This window comes from Mustela lutreola, chromosome 14 (assembly GCF_030435805.1).
Source record: "Mustela lutreola isolate mMusLut2 chromosome 14, mMusLut2.pri, whole genome shotgun sequence".
Lineage (NCBI taxonomy): Eukaryota > Metazoa > Chordata > Mammalia > Carnivora > Mustelidae > Mustela > Mustela lutreola.
The window spans coordinates 7,523,917-7,547,663 of record NC_081303.1 but is presented as its reverse complement, the minus strand read 5'-3'; the positions used below and the strand labels follow the sequence as shown (position 1 = coordinate 7,547,663).

Below are 23,747 nucleotides of genomic sequence, written 5' to 3'. Positions count from 1 at the left end.
GCTGAGCAAAATGAGAAGACTTCAGCAAACTCATTCTTAGTAAGAAGTCAAACTGAACTATGGATTCAACTAAATTCCAATCAACAACTCAAAAAACTTTTTTTTTCAATTGACAAGCTGATTCTAAAATTTGTATGGAATCATGAAAAACAGAGCAGCCAAAACAGCTTTGCAAAAAAAGAACAAACTCATGCTTAGAGTACACTTAGAATTATTTTATTTAATTCCAAGATTTACTATAAAGCTATGATAACTATGACCGTGCTCTGGCATCAAGACAGCAAGAGATCCACGATACAGAACGACAGAGTCCAAAGCAGACTCACACATATATGTGGTCAAGGTCAACTGATTGTTACCAAACGTGCCAAGGCTGTTCAAAGGGGTGAGGACAATCTTTTAACAAATGGTGGAACAAGCAGATTGTCATATACAAAAAAAGTGAACCTTGATCCTTACCTCACACCATATAAAAGAAATTAATCCAAAATGAATCAAAGGCCTAAATCTAAGAGCTGAAACTATAGAAGTTCTAGGAAAAAAAAAAAAAACAGGAAAAAAAAAAAACCTTAGTGACCTTGGGTTTGGCAAAGATTTCTTAAATGTGTGCAACACTCACTAATATTTCAAAATATGTACAGCAAGCAGAAATACATACCATTTCTTGGTCTCTTCCCAATGGATGACTTCTTTGGAAGATTTAACCCTTTAATACTGATCACTTGTTCAATGCCCACAGTACTTGGATTCTCCTTCAATCTGGTAGCATTTGAAACAACATCCAGCTCCAGTCTAGGGCAATAATTCCTATGCCAAATGCTATTAAAATTAGACGACTTTTGACATGTTTTGTCATTCCAACTCTGACTTCTTGATTGGGCAGGCTAAAATAGTAAAAACAGAAAGAATTACTTGAAGAAGGAAAATAGCCAAATCATTTTCCTATCAACATAAATTATAAGTAAATAATTTACTTTTTTGAGCAATCTCTGATGAAATATCTGTTCTCTAATAACATTTTCTACTTTGATGGTACTACACTTTTCCATTAAATGTGTCTTGTACTCCTGGGTCTGTTTCTTTTCTAATGAAGGTCAAGTGAATTGTTAGCTTATTTCTAAGGAAAAAATGGTGAATCTTCTGAAGATGAACAGTGCAAGAAATGAAAATACACTTGGAGAAAAATAGCCAGAACAAAGTACTTTTAAAATGTGAGTGTTATTTCAAAACACAATAGCCACCAGTTTAATAGAGATCTGGCAATAATCCTCAAAACAGTCATTCACCCTTTACAAAGCACCTGAAGGTCAAAGCCATACAATTTTTTATTTAAAGCAAGCAACCATCCCATCTCTAAAACCTCGTTGAATTTAAACCAAAGTAATCTAATTTATTTTTATTTTTTTAAAGATTTATTTTTGAGAGAGAGAGAGTGCGCACATGCATGCTCATAGAGGGAGAGAGAGAGAGGGAGAAGCTGACTCCCTGCTGAGCAGAGAGCTGATGTGGGGCTCAATCCCAGGACCCAGAGATCATGACCTGAGCAGAAGGCAGACTGACTAAGCCACTCAGGCGCTCCTAAAATGATCAAATTTAAAACTCTAGTTTCTATTTGACCCATATTTGGTGCCATCTTTAGTGGACAACATGAACAAACAGAAAGCTACTTGGGTCGACACTAAGTCTTACATAAAACCTTCTCTGAGAATTAGTTATTGCCAATAAGCACTGGTAAGCAATCATTCTTAATGCTAATATAAGTTATTTATAATTACAACATATTTTGGATGACAATGATCTATTAAGATGATATCAATGATATTCTAATAGGGCAGAGAGGCAATGGGAAAAATTAGCAAAGGTATAAAAAATGTTGGTACTTAGGGCATGATTCCACACGACAAAAATCCCACCTACACTTGGAATCTTTATCGAAGTTAAAACAAGGTAATATTATTCAGGATACACTCTGAGAATTAACAAGTAATTTAGGTAATTTAGAATATTTGAGTGAATGGTTATAAAAAAGAGCTTAAGCATAATAGCTCATGGCATTAGATCCCACTGATGGTTTTACTGGAAAAAAGAAATAGTCAAGTAGAAAACCAGTTTGGGAAGACTAAATTTTAGATAAACAAAAAGAATTAATTAGTTTGGTACAATTAATGGTTCCTACAAAAATTTCTCTGTAAAAGGATGGCCATCTTAGTGAGCCATAACATTCTCCTTAATATCTAGACATATTCAACACAACCAACTATTTTAGAGTTTCTGAGACAAAGGGGCTAGCTTAAGAATCATTCCTGATGAAATTATAATCATAGCAATGAGTCAAATGTGTAAAGAAGATTGCAGAGTAAACACTTTTCAGTCCCCTTCCTTTGATTACCATCTCCCAGAAACAACAAGCAGACAAATTTCATCTGCAATAAAGTTAGGATATCTGTATGATCCAAACCATGCGAAGACAGGGTACAGAGAGAAATTTTAAGAACTTACCAGGAAATCAAGCCCAAGTGTCTGCAGAAAAGAACCCCAAAGGGGAGTCAATCTCTCCTACACAATCATGAGAAAAGTTCAGGGATTTAAGGCACCAGGTACCAGGGAAGCCCCACATGGGGGAGGGCTAAGACAAGGATTATTTGACCTCAGGGCCCTTATCTTCCACCTGACCTACCCAGAAACAGTAGGCAGCTCAGAAGATGGAAAAATCCATTTGTCTAAAAAGACAGAGATCAAATAAAAGGCCCACTCCAACCCGCATTTGCTAACCTCCTCAAAATGTAAATTGCCGCATATACCCGTGCTAAGTAGAAACTGGAGAGTCGCTTTCTGGAAAAATGGAACTGTGCAGAGAAAACAAAATCAAGCCAGCTTGTTGGCAACCAGATCACCCAAGAGTAAAGCCCAAGATTATAAGCCCGGCTTGTTCACACAAATCTCCAGCAGCTCTGACCATCTCTCAAATAAGAACAACCAGACAAGAAGCTTCGGATGTTGAAGAGTCTTCATCATGAAAGAGAAAAGGCCAAAACAAGTTGAAAAAAGCCAATTCAAAGCAAACAGAGACTACAAAAGACAGAACATGTGCAAGAAATTGTAAATGATATTCTCGGAGAAATCCATGACACAGAATCTTTTATAAAGTACAATTAAAGAAAGCACCCTTAGATAAGAAGATGATAGAAGAAAAAAAATTCAACAGAATTTTCAGCAAGACAGAAATGTCCTGAGCTGCCCAATATGGTTAGCCCCTTGTAAGGTGGCCAATGCAACAGAAGAAATAAAATTTAAATATTCAATGTTGTGCTCGCTTCGGCAGCACATATACTAAATATTATTCAAGGTGAATTATTTTAAATAGCCACATATAGCTACTGGCTACTATGCTGGGGATTACAAAGTTGGAAGACAAACATTTCCCAGAGAAAACACAAGACAGACATGAATAAGACAGAAAATGCCAAAGACTAGGAAATCTAACGTCTAATTAAGAGAGAAGTTCTAGAAAGAGAAAACAGAAATGAGCAACCTGAGTGTAAGGTTTCCATGATTTGAGTTGATGAACAAGGTTCTTTCCGAGTATCTTTAGGTATTTGTGCTCTCTTGCTAGCCTGGGTTGTTTCAGCTGATGGTAATGATTTCTTTTCAATGTTCAACGGGTCCTGCTTTCTCACTGGCCAGCTTCTCCAGGCTCACCTCGTCTTCCTTCTCAAGAACTGTGCTTCCTTCACATAGTGAACACGAGGACACTTTTGGGCCAGCCATAATTAGCTACTCATTACTCCGTGCACACTGATCACTTCAGCCTGGAATCACTCATCTAGCTCATCCTGAAAATCCCCACTGATCTTTGCAAACCCAGGACACCAGTTTCCCTACAAGGAGAGAGACAGAGCTTGGCCTGGGATCACAGCTCCCCTATTTATTAAACGTGTGATCTCCCTCTCATTTCCTCCTCTGAAAAATGGGAATAATAGTGCTGACCTCACAGGCTTGTTGAACAGTACATGAGTGACTGCACGCAAACTGCTGAGAACAGCATTGAGAATGGGGGTGCCTGGGTGCCTCTCTCAGTTGAGTATCTGACTTGGACTCAGGTCGTGATCTCAGGGTCCTGGGACGAAGCCCTGCATTGTGCTCCCTACTCAGGGGAAGTCTGCTTGTCCCTGGCCCTGCTCATGTTCTCTCAAAAAAATAAAATCTTAAAAAAAAAAAAGGCATTTATAATGTAGTAAGTGCCCAATAAATGTTTGCTATTATTACTATGAAGCACTCTTCCCTTGGGTGAAGTTATGTACATGCTCCCCAACCCCCACTTTTTTCCTTCAACAAATAAGACGTGGCAAACATACTATAGTAGACACGTTCACAAAGCCCTTGCCTTCATAAAAATTATATTCTGCTGGGAAGGATCAGAGTAAACCACGGAAACACACCTTAGGCAAGTAGTAAGTGCTGAAAAGGAGAAGCGTCACTAAGGAAAGCTGATCAGGAATGATGGGACTGTGGGCAGATTTAAAGTTATAGGAAATCACTTATGTACAGATCCAAGAAACATTCAGAACTATGTGGCTGTTACTAGAGATTAGGTTAAAGATGTGCGAGTTCTCTGCATAAGTAAGGGCTAGTCATCAGCACTTACTTAAGGAATACATTGGAGCAGAAAAGAGTGGAGTCCAAGGAAGGAAAGAATGGTGGGGGGGGTGGTGTCAGGAGGGATATATGCAACCGGGAAAAAGCAGAACAGGAGAGGGCTGAGACACAGCTCAGGGCTGATGCACTAATATCTGTGCAGTGCTCGTGAGAGAGCAAGAAAACAGCGTTTACTTCCCGTGTTTCTAGGTTTGAACCTTCAACTATGCCAAATGTCAGAGTTGAAAGCGTGAGACAAGAAGAAAGGCATCAAAGGCTTGTAGATTCAGACGAAATGTTCATGTCTAAAGGCCTGGTGACAGATCATGTGGTTGCTTAATTTAAGGAAATTGACCAATATACCTATGTTCTTAGAGAATTTCTCTAGCATCAAGTTGTTTTAAACCCACACTCCACATTCTGGGACACAGAAATGCTTAGTTTATATTAAATGAAGATTTGCCTTTAGTCATAGTTCCTTTGGCGCTAGGGCGGCTCAGTCGGTTAAGCACTTGCCTTCAGCTCGGGTCATCATCTCAGGAGTCCCAGGATCCAACCCCGCATCAGGCTCCCTGCTCAGCAGGGAGTCTGCTTTTCCCTCTCCCTCTGCTCCTCCCCCTGCTCATGCTCTCTCTCACTCTCTCTCTAATAAATTAACTAAAAATCTTTTAGTCATAGTTCCTGAGACATAACTAAAACGTGCTCTTTAAAAGTGAAGTCATGGGGTGCCTGGGTGGCTCAGTGGGTTAAGCCGCTGCCTCTGGCTCAGGTCATGATCTCAGGGTCCTGGGATCCAGCCCCGCATCGGGCTCTCTGCTCAGCAGGGAGCCTGCTTCCCCCTCTCTGTCTGCCTCTCTGCCTACTGGTGATCTCTCTCTCTCTGTCAAATAAATAAAATCTTTCGAAATAAATAAAAATAAATAAAAGTGAAGTCATTAAAAAGTCCTTAAAATGTTACCATAGCAGTGTCTGGATTGTAGTCATCAATCTGTTCAAAAGTGTTTATATCTTTATTTCCAAGGGCTATTTGAAGAGCTATGGAATCATCAAAATACCTAGGTTGGTAAGATTAAGGAAAAAATGCCTTTATTAACAACGAACAGTAACGTAGAAGATCGAAAAGTATATTCTAGGGACGCCTGGGTGGCTCAGTTGGTTAAGCGACTGCCTTCGGCTCAGGTCACGGTCCCAGGGTCCTGGGATCGAGCCCTGCATTGGGATCCCTGTTCAGTGGGAAGCCTGCTTCTCCCTCTCCCGCTCTCCCTGCTTGTGTTCCCTCTCTTGCTGTGTTTCTGTCAAATAAATAAATAAAATAAAATTAATTTTTAAAAAAAGTATATTCTATTGTCACTACGGGGACTGGCTATTTTTGGAAGCAAACCCCAAGTCGTAGACTTCCTTCCAAGGGGGATAGAGAGGGCACCCTCAGCTGGCGTGTTCACACATCCACAGTGCCCTCCTGGGAAGTGGAGCTTGCTGGCCAAGAAGTGTCACCTTTGGAATGTGTATCTTCAGTGACTGACTCAGTGTGTGTTTCAGTCAAGGCATGCTAAGAATGAGCACATTATAATGGATGAGCCACAGGTTTATAAACAAAATGGTGCTCTGAATTTTCACCAGCACAGTAACTAAAATGAACAAAACATAAGCTTCACTGTATTTAAAAAAAAAAAAAAAAAAAAAAGGCAAAAACAATTTGTAGGCTTTTTACTGAATGCCTCACTAAAAATACCACCAATAAAAATATGGAAGTGCAAAATTCTACTATTCTGGTTCAGAAAGGATACTGCCCAGCGTAGCTTAGTGTTTCAGGATCAATGTCGTCTTCGTAAGCATTCAGAGGGAGGAGTTTCCTTTTGATGGGATCAAAAACTAGCTGATAAAGGAAGGTATTGTTGGCTCGAATAAATCCTTTGATGTAATCTTCTGGTACTATTATGTTCATCTTAAGATAGTGTCCGATTTTCCTGATGACCTAATAATGGATGTAAAAATATTTACTAGTTATCTGCAAATACGGAATTGGGAAAGCAGCGTCACCAAGATCAAGTCATTCACATTAGAGGAGGCTGAGGAGACACAGTATCTATTGATTACATCTGTACCGAAAGCCTCTACCAGCAAGCATGGCCATTTCATATCACTAAAAACTATCTCTGTAACAGTATTTTCCTTGATTTCTCTATAATTAATCCAAAGAATGAACCTGTCAGTTACACACCCAGTTTATATTCCCAGGTTTGACAATTAAGACACATTCCTTGCCCTCAAAGTCCTGTTCACCCAAAAAGCAAAATACAAACATACAAAAGCTGAGAATTAAAAATGAAGGCAACATTCTAACTTTGGTTAGAGTCACGGATGACTAAAGCTGGTATGCTAGCTTTTTTTTCTTTCTTTCTTTTTTTTTGAAGGTAAAGGTATCAGAGAAGCGACAGAGCGGTGACGCAGGAGCCTCAGTTTCCCTGACACATGCTACTGCATCAGAGGAAGTAGAGAAGAAACCCAGTGGTCTTCATCAAGCCATGTGAAATAGATTTATATAAATTATCAATTCCTGTCATAATTTTCACCTTCTCAGAAGACAGGGCTACTTTTCATTAAAATATCCTATATACGCTAACATGTAATGAATTTATTATTAGCTTTATAATAGCCAACATTTTATCGGTTTGAATTTGATTCAGTAAATATCAACAGCTATAACCCATTTAACAAAAATTTTGCCACCAAGAGACTCGAGTTGTGTGTGAAGGGATCCTGACACCAAAGAATTTGAGAACCACTACTATAGAGAATAGCACAGAAATTGGAAGACTACACATTTTAACATTAATTCTATCTAGGACATTTTGTTCTTAAATCTCTTTAGATTGGTCTTCATTTTAAAAAGTTGCCAAAAGCAAAATTCTAGTGTTTGTCATTTTGTCCTTTTGATGACACATATGGGTTATCGGCAGGATAAAATATTTAAAATTTATATTCTGAAGTGGTCATCTATGATGTAAGAAATGCTCCAGAAATTCAACAGGACAGTGGGTGACTCACTCTTACCTTCACGATGTCTGGATTATTGGCTAATCTTAGCACTTTGCAGGCCTTCGCTAAGCCGATCCCACGCAGCGAGGAGAGGTAGTCACAGCCAGAGAGAATGCACATATAGCGGAACTTCTCCTGCGTGAACACGTCCCCAAGCTGTCTGCACATGCCCAGCCGCGCCTGGTCAATCTCTAGTCCATTTCCAAACTGATCCATTTTTAAAATCACCTTCAAAAGGAAGGGAAATTTTTAACACCTAAAAGGCTCATTTTAATGTTTCATTATCTAATCCACTGTGATATTCCTAAGAATTCTTTCTTGTTCTTTATCATCGTACTGAGAGAGAAGAGAGGTAGGCAAGCCAGATAATTAGTGTGAATCTGTAAACAAGTTAAACTGAAGCACAGGCGACGACAGAGAAGGTTGTGTGCCTGGACTCCCTTGTTCGGACTCTGGGAGAAAGAATGCCCTTTCTGCACCTCTTACCTCTGACTGACACCCAGGGTTGTCATGGCAATCAAACAGCAATTCATACAAAAATCCCTTTTTCTTATCCTTAAAGTAATACATGTTCATCTTAAGAAATTTGGAGAACACGGAAATTCAGGAAGAAAACAGAAGTTGCCTGACATCTCTCATCTATCACTGTCACCCAGCATTAACCCTTTGACAGATCCTTCGAGTCTTCTATGAAATATACAGATGATATAAACGACATTGGCAGTAACAAAAATGAGATCATTTTGTGGTTTTGTATCTTAACTCCCCCGTTACAATATCATAATAACATTTTCCACTGAACAGTTCTATACATAATTCTAACTGCAAAGCATATGGTTGGATAAGTTATTTAACTCACCTAATTGAAAAATGTAAAGCATATAAAGTTATAGCAAAAATAAGAATAAGTCTGAGGTGCCTGGGTGGCTCAGTGGGTTGAGCCTCTGTCTTCGGCTCAGGTCATGATCTCAAGGTCCTGGGATCGAGTCCTGCATCGGGCTCTCTGCTCAGCAGGGAGCCTGCTTCCCCCCCCCCCCCCTCTGCCTGCCTCTCTGCCTTACTCGTGATTTCTGTCAAGTAAATAAATAAAAATCCTCTACTGAAGAACTTGGATAAAACAACAACAAAACCTTCTAACCTTAAGGGCTTGTTCTGAAACAGTGTCCATATTACACAAATGTCAAGCAGCAAAAACTTCATTTTAAATAAAATAATTATTAGCATCGTAAGTAGAGGTTAACGGCAAGTGTTAAATAAAATAGTGATTCCTGGAGAGGAAAAACCTTATTTCCTCACTTTACGCCACTGCCAACTGCACAGAAAAGCAGCATATAGTAGCTGGGAGTCAAGTACCTTCTTACAGCCGAAAGCGAGGAGGTCAGAGTCCTCTGTGATTATAGCTTGTACAATACCAGCTTTGTTAAGATAGGCCAGCTGCGCATCTGCTTCGTACGGAGCCACGAGACAGTCTACTCCCTGGGACCGAGCAGCCTGCCAGAGAAGGTCGGAGTCAATCTCCAGCACGGCGTCTAGAAAGCACCCGGCAACTTCCCTTCTCATCACCAGCCCACATGTACTTGCTCATGTTATTTTCAGAAATCATTTCCTTCAGCCTAAGTTTTTCTACTTCAAGGCCTAGCACATGTTGAACTAATCATACAATGCCACAATCATATAGCCATCTTTTTTAAAAAAATCAATTTATAGGAGAAAATACTGCTGTACATTCAGAGGGAGAAAAACAATTACAAGCCAGAAACTTAATTATTTCAAACAGTAGAAAGCTTGCATCTTAAGATGTCTAGGCTCTGAAAGCTTACAGAATATTTGTTTGGAGCTCTGAATGTATTTTCCCTGTAAAAACAACATTTTCTTTTCAGACTACAAAAGTCTATACTACACTGCTTTGATAAAACTACAAATCACTGTATTTATTTTCCCATGTTTACTAAGCCATCTGAACAGAGGCCTGAAGCAGGGGACCTGCGGGCTGGGGCTGCTGGCTGTGGAAAGATCGACGGCGGTAAGAAGCTTCCACGTAGAAGCAGGCTGAGGAGACTAGGGGTCTGAGAGGTCCTGAGCCAGGGAGGCTGGTCTGACAGATCCCACGGCCACCAGGAGTGCGGTGGGAAGTGCTGACGACTGCATGGCAGCGGGGTGAGGCTGGCCCTCCAAGAACCATCCCTTTCCTCTCTCCAGAAGAAGGTGCCCACCGAGCTCAAATACCTAAAGGGGAGGGCATCCCTTAGTCCTTAGGGTTTAGCCCTTGGAGACTGTTGGACTCCTTTGCTCTGTTGAAAGATGCTGCTCTCTTCCTCCTGAGACTGGCACTTCCTTCAAAGTTAGGCCTAGAATCAATTCCCTCCCTTTGCTTTCTTGCTCCCCCATCGGTAAATGACTCATAATTAGTTTTGATGAACTTAGCCATGTTACTTTGGCTTTCCCATGTGGCTTACTTTAATAACTTTGTGGGCCATCACATGTGTGATATTAACAGAACGGGTAAAACATTCTCTGGCTTCTGAGACTTTGCCCTCACGAAGAAGCTGCTTTCCCTTAAGAAGATTGGCTTGTCGTCTTCTGCGAGGGGAAAAAAAATATCAAGAGGCTGACTCAAGAAACCATAATAAAACGGTAATTCAAGAACTTTTCCTGGGCAGGGGGGTGCAAGTTTGACTCATCTGATAGTGTTTACCAGGTCCCTGAGAACATGAATCCAGATCTTCTGGGCTTCCAGGTAAAAGGAACACAAGTGATTTATAATATACACGTACACAAGCTTATCCACAGAAATGCTTTATGTCAATAGAAAATGGAGTAACTAAGACACTTAAGAAAATGTGAATCAAGGCTTTCACACCATCAAAACGAACTTTCAGGCATAAAGATGTCCAGTTATCAACATATGAAGAACTTGAGAAATACTTTCTGTGAGCTTGTGGGATCTACCAGAACTAATTTCAGAAAGACCCAAAGTAACATCTACATAAGAACGGTCTATAATAATCAAGAATGTGGAAATTTGTAGAACTAATACTAAATAATGTTAAACAGGGAGATAGTGACAGCACACATTCTGACAATACAGAACTACTAATTTTAAAATAGGAAAAGAGAGGAAGAAAGAAAGACATTTTAACTGTTTTCAATAATCGTATTGGTAATGGTAGTATCAGTATTTTATTCTGAATCTACTGTTGAGTGTTACACAATATTTATTTTGGGATAAGACAAAGGAGTCATTATTAGATACTGTAACTTCATGCCCCCTTGTGCCCTTAAAAATAAAGTTCTCCATATGGAAGAAAGGAGATAAAGATGCACCACAGCCGTGAGTCTGAACCAGAAGAATGAGTCAGAACCTATGAGGTTGTGATCTTTAAGTAAGCGCACGTACACACAAACACACACATTCCCTAGTTCCACTTTTAGACGGGGCTCCACAGATGAAGAGACCTGGAGAAAAGGATTTTAAGTGCCTCTCTCAATGGCACAGAAAAAGCTGATTCTACAAAGACAAAGAGTTCATGGGTCAGAGATACATAGTTGTAACTTTTTGTTGTTGTTGTTGTTTTTGCCGTTTTTGAGCTTAGCAAGAGAAAATAATAATCTGCAATTAGAATTAAGTAAACTGTATATTTGTAATAGAATGCGGGCTCAGACAATTTCAGATACACCTTTGCAAATAAAATTTTTAAAGTTCTGGCTTTAAGAATCAGAGCCTCCAGGGGCACCTGGGTGGCTTAGTTGTTAAGTGTTTGTCTTTGGCTCAAGTCATGATCCCAGGGTTCTGGAATCAAGCCCAGTATCAGGTTCCCTGCTCAGCAAGAAGCCTGCTTCTCCCTCTCCCACTCCCCCTACCTCTCTTCCCCCACTCAAGTACACATGTTCTCTCAAATAAGTAAATCTTAAAACACACACACATACACACACAGTAATGTGTTCTTTTTAAGTGGCAAACCTAAAAAACTAGTGATGTAGTAAAGCTGAATAAATAAAAATACAGTAATGTAGTATGAATGTAGTAAAGGTAAATAAATTAAAAAAAAGGTAGAAACAGAAAAGTTATGGGTATGCTAATATCAGAACAGACGTTAGGAAAAAAAAAGCATAACTAGAAATTAAAAGAGTCACTACGTATTGTTTCAGTTACCACAAAAATGTAACTAATTCTAAACTTGAATGCAACCAATAAAATCACTTCAAAATAAACAAAACAAAAGTGGACAGAACTATAAGGTAAATGACAAATCCGGTACCAAATTTTAATATACTATTTTTGGTAATTTATGACACAAAACAGTAAAGATACAGATTTGAGCACCATAATCAATAAGCTTGACTGACTGGTCGATATACAATCTTCCTCTTAATAACTGGAGAATACACATTCCTTTCCAGCACACATGAAACATTTAAAGAAATCTGTTCAAGTACTAGGCTATAAAGCAAGTCTCAACAAATTAAAATTAAAAAAAAAAAACTGGTATACAGACTATAGCATCAGACCTTAATGCAATTAAATTAGAGAGTGAATGGATAATCAACTTACTCTCTTCTAGACTTTTCCACTTCCTTTTTAGAAGGTAAAGTACATCCATCAAACACAAGAATGGGCTTGATCCCATGAGAGAGTAACATATTTACAAACTTCATACAAAATCCTACATACCTATGAAAATAAAGAAAAATGCATTTAGGTACAGGGCATCTTGTAAGGTAATACTCTTGCTTTTTTTAAAGTTTTTATTTATTTATGTGAGAGAGAGCACGAGAGGGAAGGTCAGAGGGAGAAGCAGACTCTCCATGGACCTGGGAGCCCAATGCGGCACTCAGATCCCAGAACTCCAGGATCATGACCTGAGCCGAAGGCAGTCGCTTAACCAACTGAGATCCCCAGGCACCCCTACTCTTGCTCTTTTTAAAACCAGATGAGACAGATTATGAAAAAAGGAAGTTATTACTTTTTTTTTTTTAAGCAAATGCTTTCACAGGAAATGAAAACTCTAATTTAGACTTGGGTTCAAATCCTGCCTTGGATCCTATGGTCTGTGACAGCTGGTGAGTTATTTGACACTGTACATCCTGCTTTTCTTATCTGCAGATGAAAAGGCTTTGACATCTCTTCCAGTTCTGATATTTTGTGCTTCCAAATCTTGCCTTTTCCCCCACATATATATAGATATTTTTTTGCTTCGAAAAATTTCCAATCTACTGAAAAGTTGAAAGAATGGTACAATAAATATCGGATTCCTTCAACAACTCATTATCGTACCCGAGATACTTAAAATAAATAAAATATCATCCAATATACAGTGTATATTAAACTTTGTCCAAGTGTCCCGGTATTTCTTATAAGCAGCGGTGTCCTGGTAAAGGTTTAACAGCCAGTTCTGGGGGAAGGAGTGCCTGCTCCCTAGCATTTGTCAATTTCCCTGAAATGAATATGTTCAATGGTGAATAAACCACCAACGTGGGGTCAGCGGAGAGAAGGTGTTAGACAGCAAACTCGCATGAGCTGGCTCTAGCACAACGTTGTTCATCACCCCACCGCCCCACAGTCTAGGATCCAGACAAGGATCTGTATCACGTTTCATTCCAGCAATGCAGTTAACAAAAAGAGCCACGTTACAACTTCCATGATCTATAAAGAAAAGGATACTTTAACTAACGAGCAGAAATAGACAAAATATTAAAAGATAATCTTTTAAAGCACATACATTCATCTTAATGCAAGACTCATTATGTGATCCTTCTTTTTATTGTAAACCAGTGGCAACAGACACGAATTGGTCTACAGAACAGTGACTTTGTGCTAATTCTGGGCCTGCTAAGGAAGTATCATGTAAAAAACAGGGGAAAGCCCATACAAAACCATAATAAATCTCAAAGGAAATTCACATATTTTTTTCACCAGACAGAATCCAAACATCAGACTCCTATTGCCGAAATCTTTCCAGGTCAGCGTATTAGATCTATCTCATTCCTTATAATAGTCATAACGGCTTGTCATACACTTATCCCAATTTTCTCACCTTTTCTGGTAAATATCCCCATCCAAAGGTGGAGAAGAAAGAAAAAGTAAACTGTATCAAAAGTGACTTAGTTGCTGTGAGGAAAAAAAAAAAAATTAAAGTCCACAGTACTTTGCAGGAAGTCCTGAAGCTTTTTAGTTCAATAAGTTACTACAGGGCAGGTCTGGGGAATGCATAAATGACATCTTTAATAAAGGATGTTTTCTGTATTTTGGATAATTCTTCCAATTAGTCAAAAATCTCAGAATCCCCAAGATTACAAAAAACTAAAGAAAGTTCTTTCCCTGTGAAGAGCTATTCAAAGAAACTCTACAGGTAGAATGAAAAACTTGCAGTCTTCAGCTACCTACAGTTACTCAAATTCAGTGGCAGAAAAGAAACGGCCTTTAAATTAAAAAAAAAAAAAAAAAAGAAAGAAAGAAAAGGAAAAAAGAAAAAAGAAACCAGCAGATGGAGTGGCAGCAGGGCCCGGGTTCCTTCAGATCCCACATGTACTGTCTGGTCCAGGTCACTTTTGGTCAAATTAATTGGAGAAGAATGAAAGCCCAAAACATTCACCATTCAATAACGCCTTTCCCTCTTTCCTCCAGGAAACAAACAGCATTAATACATTTTACCTATTTTTCATTGTGATTAAGTAAGTCACATTAAGGACCTGGGAGCCTTTCCTCTAGGAGATAAATTACATATTGCAAAAAAGAAAATTCGTAATAGTGATCACACAGCTCTAGGAAATCTCTGCTCTGAAATTATACTTGCTTCTTTTTCTAATGTTTCTACGTAAAAAATAGAGAAGATATTAGTCCATGGAACATGCCTCAAATGAGGTCATAGTTATGATTGGATATCAGCAAGGCCCACCACTCTGGGCCCCACGTACAGTAAAGGGGAGTCAGAAAAACCTTGTCCCTTTGAAGCAACTGTTTTGTTTTGCAAACAGGGCTCAGTTTCTTAGGTAAAAAATAAAAGACATGGTCCTTGGTTTTTGTCTCTCGGTGTCTTGATACTACATCACAGAATAAAGTCGCTCCTGATTTGGCAATGTTGTCAGTTTGACTTCTTGATAAACCAGGCATTGAATGAAAACGATCCCAATATAATAAGTCTGATTCTTAGTTGGCAAAGAATTTATACGAGGTCCCAACTTACTTATCCGTAGGTTCACCTTTGGCTAGTTTCTCAGCACAAGCAATAGCTCCTTTGTGAAGCCAGCAGTACGTATCCACAGCTACTACCTGCCCTTTATACTTCCTCACGTGGATGGGTTCAGAAGCTTCTTTGATAAACTGCAGTAGGCCGTGTATCCCCATAGCGGCAACTGTGTGATGTGAGAGGAGAAAGGAAAAACAGCAATATTTAGAGCAAAATACATTCACTCAAAAGTTTTAGAAAAATAAGGTAGAGCAACTGTTACTGCTTGATATTTGAGAATCACTGCTCTTCAATACGTTAACTGGGCTCCTCTCTGCCTGGAAGTTCCAGTCCACGGTATTTATTTATGCTAATGTCAACCGTTCCACAACGGTTTATTCTTTCCAAGTACTTTCTCCCTTGGAATCGGGACATGCATTCCAAGACTAGGCACACAGCAAGTGCCGAAAGCACTCGAAACTCTATCTCTCCAGAAAGGCATTGTTAAGATCTACGACCTTCTAGCCAGGAAAAAGCCCGTTAGTGCCTTCTTTACAGAAATTCTGGAGCTGGCTCACACCTTTCTGAAGCACTACTGCTGACCCTTTGTTTTTTTAAAGATTTTATTTATTTATTTATTTATTTGACAGACAGAGATCACAAGTAGGCAGAGAGGCAGGTAGAAAGAGAAAGAGGAGGAAGCAGACTCTCCGCGGAGCGGACAGCCCGATGCGGGGCTCGATCCCAGGACCCTGGGACCATGACCTGAGCCGAAGGCAGAGGCTTTAACCCACTGAGCCACCCAGGCGCCCCCTACTGCTGACCCTTTGAACAAGGAGGGGGATTGTATGCTTCCACCCCCACCCAGCAGAAAATCCATATATGATTTGTGACTCCCCCAAAACTTAACTACTAATAGCCAGAAGCTTACCAATTTCATAAACTCGGTTAACACGTATTTTGTACGTTATGTGTATTACACACTGTATCCTTTAAACAAAGTAAGCCAGAGAGAGAAGAAAATGGCATTAAGAAAATCACAAGGAAAATACATTTATAGTACTGTACTGCATTAGTCGAAAAAAAATCCACGAATCCGTGGATTCTAACCTCACAGTTCTAACCCCTGTGGTTCAAGGGTCAGCCCCACTCAAAATATAAAGTAAAAGCAGTGAGGCTGAACAGCTGATTAGCATTTCATAACAGAAACCCCTCCCAGCAAAAATGAAGTCGCGGGGTGGGGGTGAGGGTGGGGCGGAGAGAAGAAAGAACAGGGGCAGAAGTCAGCCTCCCCCGGAGCCTGTATCAACGCTCCGAGCTCTAGGACAGCAGCGCACTGGCCAGGCTGTGGGGCCAGGTGGGGGATTCTGACTCCTAAGTACCGCGGGTAATTCGGATGCAGGCGTTCTCAAGCCACAGCCGGACAAAGGCCATCAGCCTCCTTCAGATAAGGCCTCTGAAAAGAGTTTCCTTCCCCTTCGAGGGAACCGGACGGAGTACACACCTCGGGAAACGTCCCTTCTAAGCGAGGTAAATACGCTCGCCTACGCGTCTCCTCTTCAGCGGAGGGGAATGACCCGGGGCCCCGCGGCGGGCAGCATCCCAGGGCGCCCGCCCGCCACACGCTAGGCACGACCGCACCGGCGACCTCCCCGCTTCACTCCGTCCACCGGCCGTGCACGAGAGCCCCGCAAGCCCATTCCAGGAGACAGGTTTCCCTTCGCCTGCAAGACATCCAGAAGAAAATTCGCTTTTCCTCACGTAAGAGTCGGCGCTGCACGTGCGAGCGGGGCTGCTAGCTCGGGCAGCCGGGCGGGAGCCCGAGCCCGCGGACCGTCCCGCGCTCGGGGCAGCCTCGGCCGGGCCTGCAGCGCGACTCGGGATCCTGCGGCCGCGGCAGGAAGACCCCGCCGGAGCCCCTCCTCCCGGTCCCCGGCGACCAGAGCCCCGAGGGGACGCCACCCAGGGCCCACGCGCCGCCCGCTCCGCTCCCTTCGCGGGAACGGTTCTCCCCGTCCGCGGCAGCGCGGCGAGCCCGGGGCCCGAAACCTGCTCCCGACGCCCCCAGCTCACCTGGGCCGGAGCGCCCGAGGCGGGCTGCGCTGAACACCGGGAGCCCGTGGCCTGCGCGCACCGAAGGCTTTTCAATTTGCGCGGGAGAGCCCGAGGGCCCGCCCCAGCGGAAGTGACTCCAGCGCGCCCTCCGCGACGCCGGCTCCGCTTCTCGCGACCTCCGCTTCCGGGACCTGAGCCCCGCTCCTCGCCGGACGCCATGGTGGCCGCGGCCCGGCGACGCCTGCCGCCGCGCCCGTCCGGATACCGCGCGGCCTGCGGAAGGCACCCGCGGAGCTGGAGCAGCGGGCCCACGGGAAACGGCGCCCGGAAGTCGGTCGTTTTCGCTCTCGCCGGGGCTGCTGGGAGTTGTAGTTCTCCGCTGAAGGCGGGCCTCAAGTCAGGGCTGCGGTGGTTTAAAGAGCGCCACCGCGCGTTTGTGTGGGTTTTTTAAAACAACCTGAAAGATCACTGCTGCAAATTAGTCCCTCAGTCACTGCGGTGTGCACTTGACCCCAAGGCTCTCCAGAGACCCCTGCGCGGCGGGCTGCAGGGAAACAAGATACGGCTTGAGTTATAATATTCCATGGACCCTTCGCGGAGACTTTGGGAGGGGAGAGGGGCGGTTAGTAAGGAATTCAGCTAGGAAGTGAGAGTGGCTCCTGGGCCCCACTCGTGAGCCCTCCTCTCTGCGGGGCCTCATCTTTGGCCCAAAAAGGCTTGAACAAAACACTTAAGTAGTTCCCAACAGCTCAAGGCCACATCCCCAGGATGCGCTTGGCCACCTTTAACGTGCCTGCCTGATGAACCTCAAGGCTGCGACAGGAGTTACTTTGTCCCAGCCAACACCCGATGGCAGGGTCTTGTCTCCCAGGGTCTGTAGGATGGTAGGAGCCCGTCTTCTACACTCGCTGGGTGACGCTCACAGGTGACACTCCCTTCTTTTTGTCATTTTCACCTCCTTGAATCTGCTGAGACTTCATTCCGCCCCTGCCCCTCCGCCATCCCCCCTTTAAAACAACCGTCCCCCTGCCCCACCTCAGTACAAACCAGTTAAGAGCAGGACCGGTGCTCCCTGTTGCAATACTGTATCACTGATTAAAACTGTCCTTACCGCTTTACCTAGCGTCCACCTTCATTCATCTTTGACCTAAATGGGGTCGGAGGGGGCAGGCTTTGTAGCCAAATAATGGGACTGAGCCCTATGGTGCGCAGACTTGAAAGACGTGTCAGACTCTGGTGGTCACAGGGGTGAGGCTTCCTGTCCTCCAGATGCTCTAGACCGTGTATCTGTCCTCTTCCCTTAAGGATGCTGTGGTTAAAAAAAATTGGGGAAGAACCTCAGACCAGACGAGGGAGTGTGTTCTGGGCCCAGGGATGAGCAGGAATGATGACTCCTACTCAAAGAGCTGAAGGGAAAGAAGCTTGTTTAAAAAAAAAAAAATGCTCCCCATTTCATGATCTGTACCTTTCTCTTATGCTTCTTTTAAAGTCTTTTCATGATTGGTTTAACATCTATCAAAATCCATTTTACCTTAGAAATTGTTGGAAGGGTGCCACTCTTGGGTTCTGTGCTCAGTGGGTATAGGGCTGCCTTCTCCCCAGGTCTGGTCGTTAGAGCTGAGGCTAGCGGAGCTGTCTTCCCTTGTGCTTCCAATGGCAATGGGTAGACCGCACCCTAGGCCAGCTTGGAACTGACCACAGGGTTCCTGTGGGACAGTGCCCAACTGCAGGAGGGGAAAGAGGAGCTTAAGTGTGGGCGGAGTGCGTGTGTAGAAAACTTATACTCATTGAACTGCCCAGCTGTGATCCAACCAAGAATCTGCCACACTTGGGTTCTTAGGAAGGAACCCAGACCTTGGAAAGATGCCCAGCTCCATGGACTCTGTCACGAAGCAAACACAGGAGGTGCCGGGGTACGACCAGTACATACCTTTATTGCTAATTTGACTCTCAAGTGTTAGACTGGATTCTCGGCTGCAGCATTTGAAGCCTGGAACTTTTAGAAAACGCCAGTTACATTTTACTGAAAAGAATCTTTCGACTTTTTGGGAGAATAGAACCAGTTGAGTCAATTCAGGCAGTGACATGTGTTAGGTGTCCCTGTCATATGTTAGGTATGTGGAACACAAAGAAATGGTCCCTGTCCTCAAGCAACTTAGGCTCTGAGTATACAGGTAAAACATGTACCTGTCAGAGAACAAATCATGGTGGCGTGTTGTTAAATTCTGCAATGAGTGGTACAGCCCTGAAGTTCTTAGCTGAAGACTATTTTTTGAAGTTTTCCCTAAATGCACCCAAACACCCTACAATGACCCCTTCACCCTGACATATCTCATGTTCTGTATTTTAATCGATTTTGTCTCTAGATTTACCAAATACAGATCCAGCTAAATTTGAATTTCAAACAAGCCAAAGATACATTTTTAGTATGTCTAGGCAATACTTGGGACATACTAAAAAAAATCCATGTTTATCTGAAATTCAAATTTGACTTGGTATTCTGTATTTTTATCTGGAAACCTTACCTTGGGGGCAAGGATCAAGTCTCCTAATTTTCATATCCCTGATGTTTAGCTCTGGTGCTGATAAAAAAATGTCAGAATTTGTGGACTAACAAATGAATGTCTTAGGTACAGCACTATGCATTCTAGATTTTTCTGGGCAGCTCTGATTTTTAATTTGTTGAAAGGTCATGCAATCCCAGTTTTAATTTGGAAAATACTACCTCTGTGTTTATGGAGTCAAGTTTTCTAAAATGTAGAACAGGGGTGATCATTCAGGGCCCCTCTGGGATGCCCCTCCACCTTTGTCTGATTTCAGGAAGGGTGTTAGAGCAACAGCTGAAGAGCATGTGCCCCCCTCCCCCAACCCCGTACACTTAGACAAAAATGAGCATTTTCCAAGAAAAGAGGTGGAAACAGGTTCTTTTTCTTGCAGGATGGGAGGCTTTTGCTCAGCACCAAATTTCCTTCCATGCCATGGAGACCTGGAACCAGGAATGACCTGAGGTGCTGGGAAGGTCAGCGTTCTTTGTCATAGAATTGTGGGGACTGTATTTTCATTTCGCTTCTCTGTTGAGCTCAACACGAATGTGTGAGAAGCAGGATGCTTACCGTGTAAGGGTGAAGAGGATAAGCAACAGTGTGATTGTTGTATAGACATGGAACTGATGAGGAGAACAAAGGCCAAAAAAAAAAAAGTCACTTAAATTAAAATCTCCTTCCAGCTTACAGCCCAGAGACAGATCCCTGAAACACTCAGAGTGTGACTTTCCTCAAGGAATTTTTGGCTGCCTGAGGGCCTTCATGTTTAAAAGGAACCTTATCTTGGTAGCAGCTGGCCCCTCCGGAAAGCCTCGCTTCCTTGAAGACTTGCCCATCCCTAACCCCCACGAATTAAAAAGTATTCAGTGAGTCACTCCTCATTCCTTGATAACGCTTCCTGCCTACAGGTTCTGTCCGTGAGTAGGGAAGAGGTGAAGGGAGAGACAGGAGGGATAGGAGGACCCTGACTCCCCTGACTGGGCTCGGAAACTATTCCCGGAGAGGCCGAGACAGAGCTAAACAGAGCTAAGGGAACAAACCAAGATGGCGGAAGAGTCTCAAGGCCACAAGCTTCCCAGTCAGTTCTCAGTAAGACTGTCACTAAAAGCCCTCAGTGGCGGCCCATTTGGGACCCTTCTCACCCTACAGAGCTTTTTCTTTCCTTTCTGTTCTTACCTTCACTTACTAAATTTTCACTTCACTTCACTCTTTTGGGTCTGTGAGAGTCTTTCTTCGACTCCATGAGACAAGAAGCTTGCTGTCCTGCAACAGAAAAGAATGGTCATCAAGGGTTCAAGTTTTCTGACTGAGGGACTTATTTTTAGGTGTCCGTTTTTATAGCCCAATCTGACTTATTTTTACTTCCATTTAATTGTTTTAAATTATTTTAATTGACTGACTTGTTTTCATTGCATTTTTAGTTACTTCTGTTATGGCAAGTGATACTTAGGAAATTTGCTTTTTAAAAAAAATAAGTTAAAAAATGAGTCAATTTAAAGAAAACCTATTAAGTAAATAACAGGACAGGTGTTTCTCCTTTGTGGCAAATATGAGTAAATGGAGTTTCCCAAACAGTCATTTTCTCCCACCTTTAAAATACCCCTTCAGCTTTTGTCCTATCTCTCTCTGCTTCCCTTATGGTAAAATGTCTTGACAGAACTGTCTGGGGAGGGGTAGGGGGAAGGGGAGAGTTGTTTGTTTTCGCTTTCTCAAATTCTTCCATTCATTATTGTGTATTTTTTAATTAATGTATAATATACACAAAAAGATGAACAAATGCTAAGCCAATTATCCCAAAATAAACATAACAAGTTCCCCTCACCCAGCCCTCCCAGAAGACCTTCACTGGTTCCTCACCCAGGTTACTCACTCATCTCAAAGCTTCTAGTTTTTGGTTTTGTTTTGTTTTCATTAGAAAAACCAAAGCTGAGAAGATGCAATCCCCTTTCCTTGTGAGCTTGGGAAAATAGATGTGGCTTTTTTTGACTTGAGTGGGAAGTTGTGGCTCACAGTAAGATGGCAGGATAATCGTTCCAAGGTGGTACACTGACGGAGGACACTCTTTCACCAGACAGCTCAAAGGGACACTGCCATTGAGAAACTCAGTGAAATTCAACCTGAAACACGAAGCGGATGTCAATACATCAACAGAGTGAGAACAACCAGTACCAGCCTGCTTAGTGAGGAGAAATGCAAGATGGGAGAGGCTGGGCTTGAACAAAGGAGTCACACTGATTACGAGGGGACGAGTGGTCCTTGTGTTGAGAGAGCCAGACTGTGCATGAAGCAGCTGCTCTCAGAATGAAAGAATAATGAATTCGTGTCCACTTACTGGTCTTTCAGCCTCCGGGGCACTTACTCAGCCAGCAATTCTATTTTCAGAAGCAGAGGATAAACACAGGCTTTAATCTCACCATTTAAAATCTAATAAATATTTTTACCAAACATCTGTGGCCAATTTTCCCATTGTTCTTTTGTACATCTACAAGCATATTTTATCTCCGTAGCTACCGTCTGCTGTTCCTTATGTAACGCCTCGCTTGGTTAAGAGCTTAGGCTCAGGACCTGTATTACCTGGATTCCTATCTGGTCTGCGCCCCCCCGTGAGCTATGAATCAGCTGACTTAGGGAAAATGTCCTCCTCTCCTTATTTTTATTTTTCAGTTTATCTGAAGGTAGGGTGGGTAATAGATCTAACAGGATTGCGAAGATTAAGTGAGATGTTGTATGTAAAGCAAATACAATGTCTCAATATTGGTTAAGTGAAAAAAAAAAGAAGCCCACTACATTTAATAGTGTGTAGTGATCTCGACCGGGCCGAGAGCTTTCACACATATTTTTTATTTGGTCTTCACTGTCACTGAGTGAGAGTTCAGGTTTGTCATTTTCACAAAAAGAAAGGTTTTTAGCTCTGTTCAAGGGCTCACATAATAGCATAGAACAAATGGTAGAGTCAGAATATTTTATCTAAGACATTTTCCTCCTTAACTTAATGGCTTTTTACAGCATTATGCTACTTCCCTTTAAAACAAAATTGCTGTTCTCTTGGTAGTTGATTTGGCCAACTTCATTCATAACGGAAGAATCAAAATGAGAGCCCAGGTCCCCTCCTGCACGACTCATCTGAACCTCAGCTTTCCCTCAAGAACTCCTCAGAAGGAACTGAATTGGTGAAATAAAAAAATTGTGCCTGTGCATATTATCACCCATTTCTGGAAACCTGCTGAGAACTAAAAGACTACTTAGTTAGGTAAGGAATGGAAATTGAAATTCATTGTGCAGAAGTCTTTTAGGTAGAAATGACAGAGACCCAATTTAAACTAGCTCTTGTAAGAAGGGACTTTATTCCCTCTGTTATGGGTTGAATTCTATCCCCCTCAAAAAAGATGATGTTGAAGCTCTAACTCCCAGTACCTCAGAATGTGACCATATTTGGAGATGGGATTATTATAGGGATAATTAAGTTAAAATGAGGTTATTAGGGTGGGATATCACCACTGTGACTGAGGTCCTATGGAAAGGGGAATGTGGATACAGAGATGTGTATAGAAGGAAGACAATGTCAGAGACACCGGAGAAGCTGGCCATCTACAAGCCAGGGGAAGAGTCCTGGACACATCCCTCCCTTACAGCCCTCAGAAGGAATCAACCTGCCAACACCTCGATCTTGGACTTCTATCTTCTGGAACTGTGAGATAATTAATTTCTATTGTTTAAGCCACATGGTATGTGGTTCTTTGTTGCAGGAGCCCTGGCAAAGTGGTACACACTCTTATACCTGGGAAGTTCAGGGGTAGGATTTAAGCAGGGGTGGATCTAAGAGAACAAATGATATCACCAACACTTGGCATGAAGTGTTTGTAGGCAGGCTGTGTGTGGGCAATCTTAGCAGCACAGAAGTTAGTATCTAATCACTTAGCAACTTCCATGGGACGAGGGAGCCCTTTCTCAACTGCTTCAGCAAAAGGCCTAGGACAAGGGTTTCCTGGCTCTAATCTACCCGGCTTTGGTTATGCCCAAGCCTAGAAAGCAGGGTTGGGAGAAGAGGCAGGCCGTCTCAGCGTCACTGAAATCACATGATCTAAGAGCGGTAAAAGGTGACTTCCAAAAGAGAAATTAATTGATTACCAGGAGAAGAAAGGCTAGAGCGCTCAGGAGGCCTGTGTCAAGCACTACTGCAGCACTCTTGCCTAACTCTCCATGGCACTAGTTAAGAAACTGAGGCTCAAGGCATTAAGACCTGTTGGCAGACCTCAATATTGCCAGAGAGTTACAGAGTGTTTACGACATGTAAGACACACTCTTAGCT

At 42.4% G+C, this 23,747-nt stretch overlaps 1 protein-coding gene across 5 annotated transcripts in view; it reads right to left on the bottom strand.

Annotated features, from left to right (window-relative positions):
• Window positions 1-17,433, bottom strand: part of EXO1 (exonuclease 1) — a 33,083-nt gene extending 15,650 nt beyond the window's left edge. The window contains exons 1-10 of one of the 5 annotated variants that reach the window (XM_059146393.1): window positions 16,914-17,433; window positions 16,345-16,564; window positions 14,859-15,027; window positions 12,227-12,346; window positions 10,131-10,254; window positions 9,028-9,165; window positions 7,690-7,902; window positions 6,423-6,610; window positions 5,594-5,690; window positions 659-884 (exon numbers count right to left, since the gene is read on the bottom strand). In XM_059146393.1, coding sequence (XP_059002376.1) covers window positions 659-884; window positions 5,594-5,690; window positions 6,423-6,610; window positions 7,690-7,902; window positions 9,028-9,165; window positions 10,131-10,254; window positions 12,227-12,346; window positions 14,859-15,019 — 1,267 coding nt within the window. In that variant the 5' untranslated portion in view covers window positions 15,020-15,027; window positions 16,345-16,564; window positions 16,914-17,433. Of the gene's footprint in view, window positions 1-658; window positions 885-5,593; window positions 5,691-6,422; window positions 6,611-7,689; window positions 7,903-9,027; window positions 9,166-10,130; window positions 10,255-12,226; window positions 12,347-13,709; window positions 13,784-14,858; window positions 15,028-16,344; window positions 16,565-16,913 lie in introns of those variants that run through there. The other 4 variants (XM_059146392.1, XM_059146390.1, XM_059146391.1 and 1 more) reach the window with 4 other exon arrangements.
• Window positions 17,434-23,747: the final 6,314 nt, after the last annotated feature.